The 18,512-nt window shown below is 49.4% G+C and overlaps 1 protein-coding gene across 4 annotated transcripts in view; it reads right to left on the bottom strand.

Moving 5' to 3' along the window:
- Positions 1-18,512, bottom strand: part of RNF17 (ring finger protein 17) — a 1,464,292-nt gene that overhangs the window by 1,277,889 nt on the left and 167,891 nt on the right. For all 4 annotated transcript variants that reach the window (XM_063951617.1, XM_063951615.1, XM_063951616.1 and 1 more), the window contains one exon: positions 18,402-18,463. In XM_063951617.1, the coding sequence (XP_063807687.1) occupies positions 18,402-18,463 (62 nt within the window). The remainder of the gene's footprint in view (positions 1-18,401; positions 18,464-18,512) is intronic.

The following is an 18,512-nucleotide window of genomic DNA, read 5'->3' as shown; positions in this document are numbered from 1 at the left end:
TGCACCAACCTATCCACTCCTAACTGCCATTGAAAAATGACAATTAGGAGCGGATTTGCTAGTGCAGTTTACCACTCACAGTGAAATGTATCGCTCATTGATAAAGGGCAAAAGTCGGATCTATTCCGACATGCATTTGTCGGAATGGATCCGACAAGGCCAATGAACGGCCAATCCGACTGGATCTATCCGTTCGTGACCATCTACATCAGACTTTTAAAAAAAAAGTTGGATTGAGATGAGGAAACGGGGGGAAAGCAGCGGGGAGACAGGGAGAGAGCAGTGGCTACAGCAGCGTATCAGGAGGATGGGGCACAGCCGCCAGACCACACGGCAGCATCCACCCGGCTCCAGCAAGTGGGACATCACTTGCTGGAGCTGGGTAGGCACTATCGTAAGCGGCGGCGGCGGTGCCCCATCCTCCTGCTACTCTGCTGTAGCCACTGCACTCCCCCGTCTCCCCAATGCTTTCCCCCGTCTCCTCCTCTCAGCTCCCTCATCTCACACCAACGTTTTTTTAAAGTTGGATTGAGATGGTCGGAAACGAGGCAAAAACCTGTCTGATTTGGCCCAGTTTCCGACAGCAGCACGCGGATCGGCGGCTATACCGCCAATTCACGTGCTTTTACGACAATTCAGAAATCCCGACTTCTCGGATAATTCTGGGGTTTATTGAATAGGTCGGAACCCCTTTCGACCTCAAAAAAAAAAAAACAGTCGAAAACTGCCGCCTTTCCGACAGACAGCAGCTTTCAACTGCAATTGAATAAACCCAAGTCTGTCTTTTTCTAAAAACGTTCTTTTAAAAAAATGTTTAAAAAAAGGGGGATTTTAATAACCTACTGATAAATCCTTTTCTCGTAATCCGTAAAGGATACTGGGGTCCACTTAGTACAATGGGGTATAGACGGGTCCACCAGGAGCCATTGGCAAGAGTTGGATAGTGTGACCTGGCTCCTCCATCTATGCCCCTCCTACCAGACTCAGTCTAGGACACTATGCCCGAGGAGACGGACATACCATGAGAGAAGGATTTAAAAGGATAGTGGTGAGATTCCGAACCAGCACACACACAAACATGAGGAAAGCCAAGCTAACCAAACTTGAAAACAGGAACAGCAACAGCTGAACCAACAATACTTAACCAAGCAACAGTGCAGGAATAAACGAAGCACTGAGCGGGCTCTACGGACTACGAGAATAGGATTTATCGGTAGGTAATTAAAATCCTAATTTCACTTATGTCCTAGAGGATACTGGGGTCCATTTAGTACCATGGCGATATACCAAAGCTCCCAAACCGGGTGGGAGAGTGCTGAGGTTCCTGCAGAACTGATTGACCAAACTGAAGTTCCTCGGAGGCCAAGGTACCGAACTTGTAAAACTTAGCAAACGTGTTTGCACCTGACCAAGAAGCTGCTCGGCAGAGCTGTAAAGCAGAGACACACCGGGCAGCTGCCCAAGAAAAACCCAACAACCTAGTAGAGTGGGCCCTGTACAGATTTTGGAACCGGCAAGCCTGCCGTGGAATAAGCATGCTGGATAGTAAGCCTGATGCAGCGTGCAATTGACTGCTTAGAAGCAGGAAACCCAATCTTATTTGGATCGTAAAGCACAAACAGCGAGTCAGATTTCTTTAGAAGAGCTGTTCTTTTTACATACACCTTCAAAGCCCTCACAACATCCAAAGACTTTGAATTAACAGAGGTGTCGGTGACAACCAGGACAATAGGTTAGTTCAAGTGAAACGCAGACACCACCTTAGGAGGAAATTGCTGAAGAGTTCTGAGTTCAGCTCTGTCCTCATGGGAGATTAAATAGGGGCTTCTGTGAGACTAAGCCCCCAGCTCTGACACACGTCTTGTTGAAGCCAAGGCCAACATGCTGACGGTCTTCCACTTAAGATATTTTACGTCCACCTCCTGTAACGGTTCAAACCAATTCAATTGGAGGAACTGCAGCACCACATTGAGATCCCAAGGTGCAGTGGGAGGCACAAAGGGAGGTTGGATGTGCAGAACACCTTTCAAGAACGTCTGTACCTCAGGGAGAGAAGCCAATTGTTTTTGAAAGAAAATGGACAAGGCCGAAATCTGGACTTTTATGGGGCCCAGATGTAGGCCCACATCCACACTAACCTACAGATATAGCAGGAAACATCCCAGATGAAATTCCACCGCAGAATAATTTCTGCTCTCACACCAAGAGATGTATTTCTTCCAAATACGGTGGTAATGTTTTGACATTAACCCCTTCCTGGCTTGGATCATAGTCGGGATGACCTTGTGAGGGATCCCTCTCCTGGCTAAAATCAGCCGTTCAACTTCCATGCCGTCAAACGTAGCCGTGGCCCCCATGCCGCCAAACGTAGCCGTGGCAAGTCTTGATAGACAAACGGGCCCTGTTGCAGAAGATCCTCACGAAGAGGTAGATGCCACGGATCATCGAGCAGCATCTCTAGAAGGTCCGCATACCAGTCCCTTCTCAGCCAGTCCGGAGCAATGAATATTGCTTGAACCTTTAGAATCCTTAGGATCAGAGGTAGTGGAGGAAAAACGTACACCATCTGATAGACACATGGAGTCGTCAGAGCGTCCGCCACTGCCTGTGGGTCTCTCGACCTGGAGCAATACCGCTTGAGCTTATTGTTGAGATGAGAGGCCATCATGTCGATCTGTGGATATCCCCACCGACGTGTCAGGCACCTGAACAACTCGGGGTGAAGGCCCTACTCCCCAGGGTGAAGGTCGTGTCTGCTGAGGAAGACTGCTTTCCAGTTGTCTACTCCCGGAATGAAGACCGCTGACAATGCCTCAGCTTCACACCTCTGACATTGATGATCTGCTTTTCGTTCCGCCCTGTCGGTTTATGTACGTTACTGCCGTCACATTGCCCGACTTGACCAAGGGCGTTGTGTATGGCCCTGAGTTCCAGAATGTTGATTGGAAGGATGACTTTATGACTTGACCATCTTCCTTGAAACTGCTTCCCCCCCAACCCACCCCGGGAGACTGCTCCCCAACCTCTAAGGCTTGCATCTGTGGTTAAAAGAATCCAATTCTGAATTTCGAACCTCCGTCCCTCGACAAGGTGAGAAGTTTGTAGCCACCTCCAGAAGGGAGATCCTGCCTTTTGGAGACAGACGGATCCTCTTGTGCATGTGAAGATGCGACCCGGACCATTTGTCCAACAGATCGAAATTGAAACATTCCGTATTGAAGCACCTCGTAAGAGGCCACCATTTTTTCCAGAAGGCGTATGCATAGATGCACAGATATCTGGGTTGGCTTCAGGACATCCCGAACCATCGACTGGATTACCAATGCCTTTTCCAACGGAAGGAACACCTTCTGCGATTCCGTGTCCAGTATCATTCCCAGGAATGGGAGCCTCCGAGTTGGCTCTAGGTGAGATTTTGGAAGAATCAGAATCCACCCGTGATCAAGGAGAAGTTCGGTTAAGAGACCAGTGCTGCCCAGCAACCTCTCCTTGGACGGTGCCTTTATCAGAAGATCGTCCAGGTATGGAATTAGATTCACTTCCTATTTGCGTAGTAGAAATATCATCTCTGCCATCACCTTGGTAAACACCTTCAGTGCCGTGGAGAGAACAAATGGCAAGGCCCGGAACTGGTAGTGACAGTCCTGCAGTGCAAACCGTAGATAAGCCTGATGAGGCGGCCAGATCGGAATGTGAAGGTACGCATCCTTGATATCCAGAGACACTAGGAATTCCCCCTCCTCCAGACCTGAGATCACCGCTCTCAGACACCATCTTGAATTTGAACACTCTTAAGAAAGGGTGCAAGGACTTGAGTTTCAGAATCGGCCGAACCAGCCGTCCGGTTTCGGTACTACAAACAAGTTGTAATAGTACCCCTTGTTTTGCAGATGAGGTGGTACTGGAACAATGACTTGAGTCTGTACCAGTTTTTGGAAGGCATGATGTAAAGTTATACTTGCCTGTTGTGAAGCTGGTAAGCCTGATTTGAAGAATCTGTGAGCTGGGAGCTCTTGGAACTCCAGTCTGTAGCCTTGGGAAATAAGATCTATGACCCAGGGATCCCGGCACGAACTTGACAAGATGTGACTGAAGAATTGTAGCCGGGCTCCCACCTGACAGGATTCCAAGCATCGCGGTCCACCGTCACGCTGAAGGCTCAGAGGAAGCAGAGCCTGAGTTCTGTTCCGGAGCACCTGCAGTTGCTGGTTTGCGCGGTTTACCCCTTGCGTCTCTGGAGGCCGTAGAAGCACATCTAGATTTTCCTTTAAACTTGGCCGTCCGAAAGGACTGTACATTTGAAGCTAAATAAGCCTTCCTGGTTGGGGGAGCTGCAGAAGGAAGATACGTAGAGATACCCGCAGTAGTTTTGGAGATCCATTTGTCTAGTTCATCTCCAAACAAGGCCTCTCCGGTGAATAAAAGGCCTTCCCCGCCTTTTCGGGAATCCACGTTAGCAGTCCAGTGGCGTAGCAACAAGCCCCTGCGTGCTGACACTGCCATAGCGGTGGTGCGTGCGTTAAGCAAGCCTATTTCTTTTATGGTTTTCACCATAAAGTTCACAGAGTCCTGTATATTGCTGCAGGAGTAAAACATCCCCCCTAGGCAAGGAATCTAACCCCTCAATTAGGTTACCTGACCATTTAGCAATGGCTTTTGTGATCCACGCACATGCAATAGTGGGTCTCTGGGCCACACCAGCAGCTGTGTATAATGATTTGAGTGTAGTCTGGTTTTTACAATCAGCCGTGTCTTTTAGGGAGGCTGAACCAGGGACAGGCAATACAATTTTTCGTGACAGCCCAGAGATTGATGCGTCCACTATCGGTGGATTTTCCCATACTTTCCTATCCTCCAGAGGAAAAGTAAAAGATGAGAGTAACCTTTTAGGGATCTGAAGCTTCTTATTAGGATTAACCCACAGTTCTTACAACCGGGCATTCAATTCCTTAGACACAGGAAAAGTTACTAAGGATTTTTTTAATTTAAAACAAGATTCCTCACACTCCTGACACTTTATCAGGAATATGCAGAACATCTCTGAAAGCCACTATTACCTGTGACAGAGCAGCCCCCCCCCCCCCCCCTTCTACAAATTCCTCCTCCATGTCTGTCCTGTCTGCATCAGAGTCAGATTGCAGGATATGGGCCAGAGATCGTTATTGCGGACAAATGGGAGGGGATTGAGTCTCTACTCAAACTCAGCCACAGTCTGTCTTAAGTATTGCATCTCATCTCTTTCTCAGCGGTTCAGCCACGCTATTCTGGGTAGGTGCACTGCCCTGAGTACCCATTAGTGAACCCCCCTGGTGAAGAAGTACACTACGCTGTACAAGAGAAACAATATTTCCATTACATAATGTAAATGTGACAGTACAGGATAAGGTTAAGCACAAATAACCCACAAAGAGCCCTTCAGGGAGACACAGTTATTTGGAGATAGACCCCACGCGCCCTTATCGCTAATGCTAACCTAAGCCGGGTCGCAGACTAAGTACCCTGATAGGGGACTTAGAACACTAATAATCTCTCCCTTCCCTGCTATGACCCCGTGGTACCGCTGAGGTAAACTGGAATCACTCCGGAGGAGCTGCGTGTCCCTGTCAGTCAGCATCTGTGTCCACTGCAGAGGTAAAAATAGGATTTTAATTACCTACCGGTAAATCCTTTTCTCGTAGTCCGTAGAGGATGCAGGGGTCCATATTAGTACCATGGGGTATAGACGGGTCCACCAGGAGCTATTGGCACTTTAAGAGTTTAATATTGTGGGCTGGCTCCTCCCTCTATGCCCCTCCTACCAGACCCAGTTTAAAAAATGTGCCCGGAGAAGCCGGTCACAGCTAGGGGAGCTCCATAGGAGTTTCTTTAGGCACAGGAAGACTGCTGGCAACCGCCTCCCTGCTTCGTGGGACTAAGGGGGGGGAGGAGTAGTGTCCACCCTAAGGGGTATGAGCCAACAACTCCTTTGACAGGACACTGAGGTCCTGAGGGGATCAAACGTTCGCTGCCACAGGGGATCGCTCACCCCAGCAGCATGCCGCCAACCCCCTTGCATAGCCAGAAGACTTCGGTGGCGAGTTAGTCACCGGCCCCCCTGACAAGCGGGGAGCCGGTGTGAAGATGTCATCAGGCTCCTCCCTCTATGCTCCTCCTACCAGACTCAGTCTAGAAACTGTGCCCGTGGAGACGACATACTTCGAGAGAAGGAAATACACAGATAGTGGTGAGATTCATACCAGCTCACACAACAGGCAAATCCGGCCAACATGCCGGAAACTCGGCAACAGCTGAAACAGTACTGAAACAGTAAAGAACGCAGAACTTACCTAGGAACCAGGCAGTACTGAACTATAAAACCAATGCAGGAAAACGAAGCGCTGGTACTAATATGGACCCCAGCATCCTCTACGAACTACGAGAAAAGGATTTACCAGTAGGTAATTAAAATCCTATTTTCTCTTACGTCATAGAGGATGCTGGGGTCCATATTAGTACCATGGGGATGTACCAAAGCTCCCAGAACGGGAGGAAGAGCGCGGAGGATCCTGCAAAACTGCTTGAACAAACTTGAGGTCATCAGAGGCCAAAGTATCGAACTTGTAAAACTTAGCAAACGTGTTCGACCCAGACCAAGTAGCTGCTCGGCAAAGCTGTAAAGCCGAGACACCCCGGGCAGCCGCCCAGGAAGAACCCACCTTACGAGTAGAGTGGGCCTTAACAGATTTTTGACACTGCAATATTGCCGAAGAATATGCATGCTGGAAGGTGAACATGATCCAGCGTGAAATCGACTGCTTAGAAGCAGGACACCCAATTTTCTTGGGATCATAGAGGACAAACAGAGAGTCAGTTTTTCTATGACGAGCCGTCCTCTTCACATAAATCTACAAAGCCCTCACAACATCCAAGGCCTTTGAAGCAATTGAGGAGTCAGTAACCACTGGCACCACAATAGGTTGGTTAATATGAAAAGCTGATACAACCTTAGGCAGGAACTGCATACGAGTCCTGAGTTCTGCCCTATCTTCATGAAAGATCAGATAGGGACTTTTACAAGACAAAGTCCCCAATTCCGACACGCGTCGAGCAGAAGCTAAGGCCAACAAAGTGACAGTGAGAAACTTGATTTCAGCCTCCTGTAGAGGCTCAAACCAATCCGACTGCATGAACTGCAATACCCCATCAAGATCACAGGGTGCCGTTGGTGGCAAAAAGGGAGGCTGGATGTGCAGAACCCCATTCAAAAAGGTCTGAACCTCAGGGAGGACAGCCAATTGTTTTTGGAAGAAAATGGACAAAGCAGAGATCTGGACCTTGATGGAGCCCAATCTTAGGCCCATATCCACACCTGCTTGCAGGAAATGGAGAAAACGTCCAAGTTCAAACTCCACCGCAGGAAATTTCTTGGATTCACACCAAGAAAGATTTTTTCCAAATTCGATTGTAATGTTTAGACGTTACCCCCTTCCTAGCCTGTATCAGGGAAGGAATAGCCTCACTCGGGATACCCTTCAGAGCTAAGATCTGGCGCTCAACCGCCATGCCGTCAAACGTAGACATGGTAAGTCTTGATAAGCGAACGGCCCCTGCAGTAGCAGATCCTCCCGAAGAGGTAAGGGCCTTGGATCTTCCAGCAGAAGATCCAGCAGATCTGCGTATCAAGCCCTCCTGGGCAAGTCCGGAGCAATGAGGATTGCCAGAACCTTTGTTCTTTTTACAAGTTGAAGAACTCTTGGTAATAGAGGAAGTGGAGGGAACACATACACTGACGTGAACACCCACGGTGTTACCAGTGCGTCCACCGCCACTGCCTGCGGGAACAGTACCTCCGCAGCTTCTTGTTGAGGCGGGAGGCCATCATGTCTATATAAGGAACCCCCCACCAAACGGTTACCTCCTCGAACACATCCGGATGGAGGCCACACTCCCCTGGATGGAGATCGTGTCTGCTGAGGTAGTCTGCTTCCCAGTTGTTTACTCCCAGAATGAAGATTGCCGATATCGCCACCGCTTGTCTTTCTACCCAGAGGAGGTTTCTACACACCTCTGACATGGCAGCCCTGCTCTTCGTTCCGCCTTGTCGGTTTATGTAGGCCACTGTGGTCACGTTGTCCGCCTGCACCTGAACAGCCCGATCCTGTAGAAGGTGTGCTGCTTACAGAAGGTCGTAGTATACGGCCCTTAGCTCCAGGATGTTTATTGGGAGAAGGGATTCTTGATTCGACCACCTTCCCCGAAAGGTTTCCCCCTGAGCGACCGCTCCCCAACCTCTTAGACTTGCATCTGTGGTTAGAAGGATCCAGTCCTGAACTCTGAATCTACTGCCTTCCAGAAGGTGTGGTAGATGTAGCCACCAGGGGAGAAATATCCTGGCTTTCGGTGACAGACGTATCCTCTTGTGCATATGTAGGTGAGATCCCGACCACTGTATCAAGAGATCCAGCTGAAAGGATCGAGCATGAAACATTCTGTACTGCAGAGCCTTGTAGGAGGCAACCATCTTCCCCAGAAGATAGATGCACTGATGAACCGATACCCAGGTAGGCTTCAAGACATCTCGGACCATTGATTGAATCACCAATGCTTTCTCCACCGGTAGAAACACCCTCTGCACTTCCGTGTCTAGGATCATCCCCAGGAAAGAAAGCCTCCTTGTCGGCTCCAGATGAGACTTTGGAAGGTTCAGGATCCAACCGTGCTCCTTGAGCAGATGTGTCATGAGAGCAATGGATCTTAACTTCTCCCTGGATGACGCCTTGATCAGGAGATCGTCCCGATACGGAATTATGTACACCCCCTGCTTGCTGCGGAGAACCATCATCTCTGTCATCACCTTGGTGAAGACACTCGGTGCCGTGGAGAGACCAAACGGCAGTGCCTGCAACTGATCGTCTAACAGTGCAAACCGGAGATATGCCTGATGCGGCGATCAAATGGGAATGTGGAGGTACGCATCCTTGATGTCCAGGGACACCAAGAACTCCCCCTCCGTCAGTCCTGAGATGACAGCTCTCAGAGACTCCATCTTGAATTTGAACTCCCTAAGATAAGGGTTTAAAGATTTTAAGTTCAGTATTGACCGTACCGAACCATCCGGCTTAGATACCACAAAAAGGTTCGAAAAGTAACTTTTGTTCCACTGATGAGGCGGAACTTGAACAATGACCTCTGACACTACCAATTTTCGGATAGCTTCTTTTTGAAGAAACAGTGAGGTGGGAGAGTTTGAAACTCCAGCCTGTACCCCGTGTACACTATATCTTGTACCCAAGGGTCCAGGCCAGACGACATCCTGACGCGGCTGAAACGCCGGCGTCTTGCTCCCACCTGACCTTCCTCCAGGCTGTGCGATCCACCGTTATGCGGAGGACTTTGAAGTACCAGAAGCAGGCTTCTGGTCTTGGGAACCTCGGTAGCAGGCTTTTTTCCTTTAGCACAATCACCTCTGAAGGTGTGAGAAGGCTTGTTCTTTCTAGGCCTCACGGGCCGAAAGGACTGACGTGGCTGGTGTAAAAGGCTTCTTCGTAGCCGGTGCAGCTAAGGGGAGAAAAGGAGACTTACCCGCGGTAGCCGTGGCAATCCACACATCCAGCGCCTCCCCAAACAGAGCCTGACCTGTATAGGGTAGGCCCTCCACACTTTTTCTGGATTCCGTGTCCGCAGACCATTGGCGCAGCCAGAGACCACTGCGAGCAAAGACGGACATGGAGATCCCTGCAGCCATGGAACCCACGTCCTTCATGGAATCTACCAGGAACCCTGCAGAATCCTGAATATTACGTAAAAATAAATCAACGTCACCTTTATCCATCGTACTCAAGTCCTCCTGCAGAGTGATTGACCACCTGCCTATGGCTTTAGAAATCCAAGCACAGGCAATAGCAGGCCGCAGTATCGCCCCTGAGGCCGTGTATATGGATTTGAGCGTAGCATCCACCTTGCGATCTGCTGGGTCCTTCCACGGTAGATCTCGGGACTGGTAAAACCACCTGTTTTGACAGCCTGGAGACATAGGCATCAACTATCGGCGGAGACTCACATTTTTTTCTATCGTCCTCTGGGAAGGGAAAAGCAACCAAGACCCTCTTAGGGATCTGGAATTTTTTCTCCGGATTTTCCCAGGCTTTTTCAAAGATAGCATTTAATTCCTTAGATGCTGGGAAGGTGAGAGGGGCCTTCTTACTGTCCGTGAAAAAGGCCTCCTCAACCTGCTCAGTTGTGTCAGAAATATGCAACACATCCCGTATGGCCTCAATCATCAACTGCACCCCCTTAACAAATGATGCCATCCCCCTCGACACATCCCTGTCACAGTCTGCTGTGTCAGAATTGGTGTCCGTGTCATCCTGCATAATTTTGGCAAGTGCACGTTTGTGAGAATGTACCGCAGGGGACCCTGAGGAAGCAGTATCAAACCAAACAGCCATAGAGGATTGCAATACCTGAGTTGAATGCTCAGTTCTTGTAACGCTTTCAGAAATCTGAGAAACAGTCTCCGTAAGAGGGACTAACCACTCAGGTTCTCTAGCTGGGATCTGCGCTACAACAGTGCAATCCTGATTACATGGGAGGAGATCTTCCAGAGAAGATAAATCCTCTGCAGCATATGAAACAGTCTCTAGACATGTTTGCTAATACACACCACTCACCCCACATACACACAGGGTACTGGGCAGACAGCATTTCCCCCCCAAGAATGGCATAGAGACACAGAGATTGGAGCCAACTCTCACACACCGCTATTACAGGTATAGGGAGACCCTAAACCAGCGCTGTGTCCCTTAATAGGTGACACAGTCTTTACACAGCCTCCCCTCCCTTCTACAACCCACTGGTACCGTACAGATAGCTGGAGTTGCACTGCAGGGACTGATCTTCCACTTGCATCCGACTGCAGGCAGGAAAATGGCGCTGAAATGCTGCTGGGTCCGCTCTGAGAAGCTCCGCCACCTTAATAGCGCAGTCTACCCGCTCTTCATAGATTATACTGGACTGAGGTTTTTGTGTGCTGGCTGAGATCCACAAACCCCGACAGGCTGGAATGGTCAGTGTAGGGTCAGGCGCTGGCTCACGGCGTCCCTCACAGTGCCGCACCTAGGTACCGCTGAGCCGTTTGGGAGCGCAATTAATACTGCGCTCTTACACTGTAGCCGCTATCTTCACACCGACCTCCCGCTTGTTAGGGGGGATAGTGATTCACTCGTCACACTTCAGCTCTGCAAGGGGGTGACGGCATGTTGCTGGGGTGAGCGTTCCCCTGTGGCGGGAAGCGATCAATCCCCTGTGGAGCTCAGTGTCCAGTCAGCAGAGGCCGTGGCTCAGACCCCGCAGGGCGGACAATGCTCGGCGGCAGGCTTCTGTCCCGCTCAAACTTACTAAAAAATGGCGGGGGCTCTATAATATACATGTACACTGCACCCATTCTCCTCTGGGCACAGTCTAAAACTGAGGTCTGGAGGAGAGGCATAGAGGGAGGAGCCAGTGCACACCCAGAGTCTAAAGTCTTTCTTAAAGTGCCCATGTCTCCTGCGGAGCCCGTCTATTCCCCATGGTCCTTACGGAGTCCCCAGCATCCTCTAGGACGTTAGAGAAATATATAAATGTATATAGATTTCCCCACTCCCTGCGCCTTAATTATGTGCCCACCTCTCTTTTTACCAGCCCTCTGATGCTCAGCAGGGGAGAGTCCGGGGAGCCAGCGTTCTCTGCAGCCTCTGTGGAGAAAATGGCGCTGGTTAGTGCCGAGGGATCAAGTTCCGCCTAATCGCGCAGCGGGCTTCGGTCCCGCTAGTGAATTTGAAAAAAATGGCGGGGATCCGTAGTTTACTGCCTCGACAGCCTAACTACATACTTTTTTGCCTATAACGAGGTTTATTGCTGCCCAGGGCGCCCCCCCTGCGCCCTGCACCCATCAGTGCCGTGTGTGTGTGTGTGTGTGTGTGTGTGTGTGTGTGTGTGTGTGTGTGTGTGTGTGTGTGTGTGTGTGTGTAAGTGTGTGTGTAAGTGTGGGAGCAATGGCGTGCAGCTTCCTGCTGCGCACTTACCTCATGAAGATCTGAAGTCTTCTGCCGCCTGATGTCTTCTCATGGCTGACATACTCATCCGGCTTCTTTTATCCGGCATCTGTGAGGAGGATGGCGGCGCGGCTCCGGGACGAACCCCAGGGTGAGACCTGTGTTCCGACTCCCTCTGGAGCTAATGGTGTCCAGTAGCCTAAGAAGCAGAGCCCTTAACTCTTAAGAAGTGGGTCTGCTTCTCTCCCCTCGATGCAGGGAGTCTGTTGCCAGCAGAGCTCCCTGAAAATAAAAAAACTAACAAAATTCTTTATAGAAAACTCAGGAGAGCTCCCTGTAATGCACCCTATCTTCTCTGGGCACAAGATCTAACTGAGGTCTGGAGGAGGGGCATAGAGGGAGGAGACAGTGCACACCATACTAGAAAGTTCTTTTAGGTGCCCATGTCTCCTGAGGAGCCCGTCTATACCCCATGGTTGTTACGGAGTCCCCAGCATCCTCTAGGACGTAAGAGAAATAGATTTAACAACGGTAAGTTCTTACCATAAATCTCGTTTTCTGCTGCGGGTTACACTGGGCTACACAATGATTAACATCGGGGATGTCCTAAAGCAGTTCCTTATTGGAGGGGACGCACTGAAGAGGGCACAAGAATCCGGCGTCCAAAGGAAGCATCCTGGGAGGCGGAAGTATTGAAGGCATAGCACCTTATGAACGTGTTCACTGAGGATCACGTAGTTGCCTTGCACAATTGTTCAAGGGTCGCACCACGGCGGGACGCCCAAGAAGGTCCAATAGACCGAGTAGAATAGGCTTTGATGGTAGCAGGAGCTGGAAGGCCAGCCTTAACATAAGCATGTGCAAACACCATTCTAATCCCTCTGGCCAAGATCTGCTTGTGAGCAGGCCAGCCACGTTTGTGAAAACCAAACAAGACAAAAAGAGAATCGGATTTACGAATGGAGGTGGAGGTTCTCTTCACATAGATATGGAGAGAACGTACCACATCCAAAGACCGCTCTTTAGATGACACCTCAGGAGAATTAAAGGCCGGAACCACAATCTCCTGATTAAGAACCGCCCAGTCACGGTGAAAAATCAGATAGGGGGATGTACAGGATAAGGCACCCAAGTCCGAGACCCTTCTAGCTGAAGCAATAGCCAGCAAAAACAAAACCTTAAGGGAAAACGAGTTTTATGGTAAGAACTTACCTTTGTTAAAACTCTTTCTGCAAGGTACACTGGACTCCACAAGGAAAGACATAGGGGTGTAGAGTAGGATCTTGATCCGAGGCACCAACAGGCTCAAAAGCTTTGACTGTTCCCAAGATGCATAGTGCCGCCTCCTCTATAACCCCGCCTTCCTGCACAGGAGATCAGTGTTTAGTTAACCAGCCCAATGCAGTAGCAGGAAAAGAGACGACAACGGTTAGTAGCCACATACACCACACTCTCACGACAGGAGAAGTGTCAGCGGCTAATGCCATACCAACCCAAAGAAGCTAAGTGCGTCAGGGTGGGGGCCTTGTGGAGCCCAGTGTACCTCGCAGAAAGAGTTTTAACAATGGTAAGTTCTTACCATAAAACTCGTTTTCTGCTGCGGGGTACACTGGGCTCCACAAGGAAAGACATAGGGAATGTCCTAAAGCAGTTCCTTATGGGAGGGGAGGGGCACAAGAACCCGGCATCCAAAGGAAGTATCCTGGGAAGCGGCAGTATCGAAGGCACAGAACCTTATTAACGTGTTCACAGAGGACCACGTAGCCGCCTTGCACAATTGTTCAAGGGTTGCACCACAGCGGGCCGCCCAAGAAGGTCCAGCAGACAGAGTAGAATAGGCAGTAATGTGAGAAGGAGCTGACAGACCAGCCTCCACATAAGCATGTGCAACCACCATTCTAATCCATCTGACCAAAGTCTGCTTGTGAGCAGGCCAGCCCCGTTTGTGAAACCCAAACAGAACACAGAGAGAATCAGATTTCCTAACCGAAGCAGTTCTCTTCACATAGATACGGAGAACCCGTACCACATCCAAAGACAGCTCTTTGGAAGACAGATCATGCGAGACAAAGGCCGAAACCACAATCTCCTGATTAAGGTAGAACAAAGAAACCACATTAGTCAAATAACCGGGACGAGTCCTAAGAACCGCCCGGTCACGGTGAAATATCAGATATGGGGAACTACAAGACAAGGCACACAAATCCGACACTCGTCTAGCTGAAGCAATAGCCAGCAGAAACACCACCTTAATGGGAAAGCCACTTAAGATCAGCTGAATTAAGAGGTTCAAACGGAGACTCTTGTAACGCCTCCAAAACCACAGACAAGTCCCAAGGAGCCACAGGCAGGACATAGGGAGGTTAGATACGCAACACACCCTGAGTGAAGGTATGCACATCAGGTAAGGTCGCAATCTTTCTCTGAAACCACACCGACAAGGCAGATCTTTGAACCTTGAGGGAGGCCAGACGCAGGCCTAAGTCCAGGCCCTGCTGAAGAAAGGCCAACAACTTGGCTGTACTAAACTTGGAAGCATCATAATGGTTAGATGCGCACCAAATAAAGTAAGAATGCCAGAACCTATGGTAGATCCGAGTAGAAGCCGGTTTCCGGGCCCGCAACATAGTTTGAATGACCGTCTCAGAAAACCCTTTAGCCCTCAAGACAGAAGCTTCAATAGCCACGCCGTCAAAGACAGCCGGGCTAAGTCCTGGTAGACACCCTGGGCAGGAGTGACACCGGAGGGAACACGTAGGCAGCCGAAACCTCAATGGCACCGCCAGCGCATCCACGAATGCTGCTTGAGGATCCCTTGTCCTTGCTCCGAAGACCGGAACCTTGTGATTGTGTCGAGATGCCATCAGATCTACGTCTGGAAGGCCCCACTTTTCCACTAGGAGTTGAAACACTTCTGGATGGAGGTCCCACTCGCCGGCATGTACGTTCTGACGACCAAGAAAGTCCGCTTCCCAATTCAGGACTCCCAGAATGAATACTGCAGATATGGCCGGTAGATGGCGTTCCGCCCCATTGCAGAATCTGTGAGACTTCCTTCTTTGCCAAACGGCTTCGAGTGCCGCCTTGATGATTTATGTAAGCCACTGTGGTGGCGTTGTCCGACTGTACTTGAACAGGACAGTTCTGAATTAAATGCTGGGCCAGGTTCAACGAATTGAAGACAGCCCGCAATTCCAGAAATGTTGATCGAGAGGAGAGATTCCTCCTTGTTCCACCGACCCTGAAGGGAGTGTTGCTCCAGCACCGCGCCCCAACCTCTTAGACTGGCATCTGTCATCAACAGGACCCAGTCGGATATCCAGAAGGGACGGCCCCTGCAGAATCGTTGGTCCTGGAGCCACCAGAGTAGCGACAGACGGACCTCCGGAGTCAATGAGATCATGCGAGACCTGATCCGGTGAGGCAGGCCGTCCTACTTGGCTAGAATCAGCCTCTGGAGAGGGCGAGAATGGAATTGAGCATACTCCACCATGTCGAATGCTGACACCATGAGGCCCAGCACCTGCATCGCCGAATGTATCGACACTTGCGGACGAGAAAGGAAGCAACGAATCCTGTCCTGAAGCTTCAGGACTTTCTCCTGAAACAAGAACAACCGCTGGTTGTGAGTGTCCAATAGCGCTCCCAGGTGCACCATGCTCTGAGCAGGGACCAGGGAGGAATTCTTCCAGTTGATGAGCCACCCGTGGGCTTGTAGAAACCGGACAGTCATATCCAGATGACGTAGGAGAAGTTCTGGGGTATTTGCCAGGGTTAACAAGTCGTCCCGATACGGCAGTATCCTCACCCCTTGACGGTGGAGTACCACCGTCATCAGCGTTATAACTTTGGTGAAGACTTGCGGAGCCGTAGTTAAACCAAAATGTAACGCCCGAAACTGGTAATGGAGGTTGCCAATCGCAAATCTCAGGTATTGCTGATGAGACACTGCTATAGGAATATGCAGGTAAGCATCCTGTATGTCCAGGGAGACCATGAAGTCCCCAGGTTCCAAGGCCAGAACTAGAGCGCGAAGGGTTTCCATACGGAACTTGGAATCCTTCACAAACCTGTTCAATGCCTTGAGGTTGAGAATGGACCGGGAGGACCCATTCGGTTTCGGGACTAGAAACAGCGGAGAATAGTACCCCCGGCCCCTCTGCGCAAGAGGCACCTGTACTACGACTCCTGTATCCAGGAGGGTCTGTACCACCGAATGTAGAGTGTTTGCCTTTGTTTTGTCCAACGGCAGGCTTATCCGTCTTTGAAGCTGGCTGACGGGCAGTCCAGGCTCTTTTGGGCTTCGGCTTACCAGGTTTGGAAGTGCGGGCCTGCTTGTTGTACGCCTGACCTTTTGCTTTACCTGAAGGACGAAAGGGGCGAAAGGAAGTACCTTTAGCCTTCGACACAGAAGGAACGGTACTTGGCAGACAGGCAGTTTTGGCAGTAGCCAAGTCAGCCACTATCTTATTTAAGTCCTCCCCAAACAGAATATCTCCCTTGAAAGGGAGTACCTCCAGATCAACAGACCAGGATCTCAGCCACAATATCCGGCGAGCCAGGACTGATGTAGTAGAGGCCTTGGCTGCTAGAATACCGGCATCAGAAGCCGCCTCTTTAATATAGAGAGAAGCTGTGACAATATATGACAAGCATTGTCTAGCATGGTCAGAAGAGATTTCGGTTTCCAACTCTAGGGCCCATGCTTCAATAGCCTCTGCAGCCCATGTTGCTGCAATAGTAGGCCTTTGTGCAGCACCCGTGATTGAGCAGATAAATTGTCCGCCCAAGGCGGGTTAGCTGCAGGGACCACATACGGTTGTACCGGCATAGGAGGTCCCATAGGAGGAGTAAGTTTAGTAACTAGCTTATGTAGAAGCGTGGAGAAAGTAGCCCACAGAGGGTCATTATGTACCCCCGTTGCCACAGTCCCACTGGGGAGCAAGGAGCCCCCAGAACCAGAGCCCACAGCTGCTATAGTCTCCTCATAGGGGTCTGTGGCTTCAGCAACACCGTCAGTGTGTTCCTCCCCAGAACCGTTACCTTCAGAAGCAGACATGATATAACTTGCAGTATCAGGTAACACAGTACAATTGGCAGCAGCAAAATTCCTCTTACCCAAACCCTTGCGTAGTGTATTCGGCACAAGCAGAGATACAGGAGAGATATGGTGACTAAAATCACAGAGAAAAATACGTATTAGAGTATATCTTTGTGAAAATCCTATATAATAATAAAACCTGACGCACCAAGTTCCCTCAGGTTATAGAATATAGGGATAGCAAGTTGAGTGAGAGACACGAAATGGAACCCATGATTATGATTTAAAAAGAGTAAACACAGTTGTTTGACAATAAATGGCTTCACCCAACCACTAACCATGAATGAAAGAAAAGTTTGTGAGTTATCATTCATATTCTCTGACAAATGGACAGAAAATCACAAATTCTGCTAGGGTATGTAAACTTATGAGCACATATTATATTATAATATATATATATATATATATATATATATATATATATATATATATATACACACACACACACATACATACATACATACACACACATACATCTTTCTAAAATGCATCACATTAACATGCAATTTTTTACCCAGTCATATTGGTGGTGGCGACAGGGCCACCCACCCGCGTCTCTGTCCCTAATATAGTTTCCACGGTCACTCCCACAGCCGTTTGTGGGAAGAACTCCGCCTCAGACATGCCGACACACGTAATGGCGCGCTTCAGTCCCACTATTTTTGTTAAAATCTTTATACTAGCGGGGGTTAGGACAGTGCCCCTGCACCTATGTCCCCTGATGCCAGTCTTATATTGAGGTATATATTGCTGACCAAGGCGCCCCCCACCCCTCCTGTTTCTTAGGGCTGCCTGAGCAGCCCCCCTGTTGTATGCCTGCTTACTGCATGTCACCAATTTACAAACTGAGTTCCTATGCACGGAGGCGGGGTTATAGAGGAGGCGGCGCTGTGCATCTTGGGAAGTCAAAGCTTTGAGCCTGTTGGTGCCTCGGATCAAGATCCTACTCTACACCCCGATGTTAATCCTTATGGATCCCAGTGTAACCCGCAGCAGAAATATGCTTTACTTAATTTGAGACTTGTGAGACTATGGAGTAGGTGTATAGCTCTTTACGGAGGTGAAGCAGTAAGCAAAGCTGATGGCATATATCAACATCTCGGCTGCTGGACAGGGGGAGTGTAAACTCCCTCCTCCGGCGATCCCGTTGAGAGCCCTCAGGTGCATTAAAAAAAAAAAAAAAAAAACACTATACTGATTAAAGATCAATGGTTATATAGTAAAAATTATACAAATATTCAAATTCAGTGCTTCTTTACATTTACATCAGCAACAGACATACGTACCATTGTCAAGTTGATTTAGGTCTGATCCAACAGTATCATCCACTGACATATTCATATTTGAACTGTAAACGAAGCAAATTTTCATACAGTAAATGTCACAGAAGCAAAAAA

This window comes from Pseudophryne corroboree, chromosome 2 (assembly GCF_028390025.1).
Source record: "Pseudophryne corroboree isolate aPseCor3 chromosome 2, aPseCor3.hap2, whole genome shotgun sequence".
Taxonomy (NCBI): domain Eukaryota; kingdom Metazoa; phylum Chordata; class Amphibia; order Anura; family Myobatrachidae; genus Pseudophryne; species Pseudophryne corroboree.
Note: the sequence above shows the minus strand (reverse complement) of the source record. Positions and strands in the feature narration are given on the sequence as shown.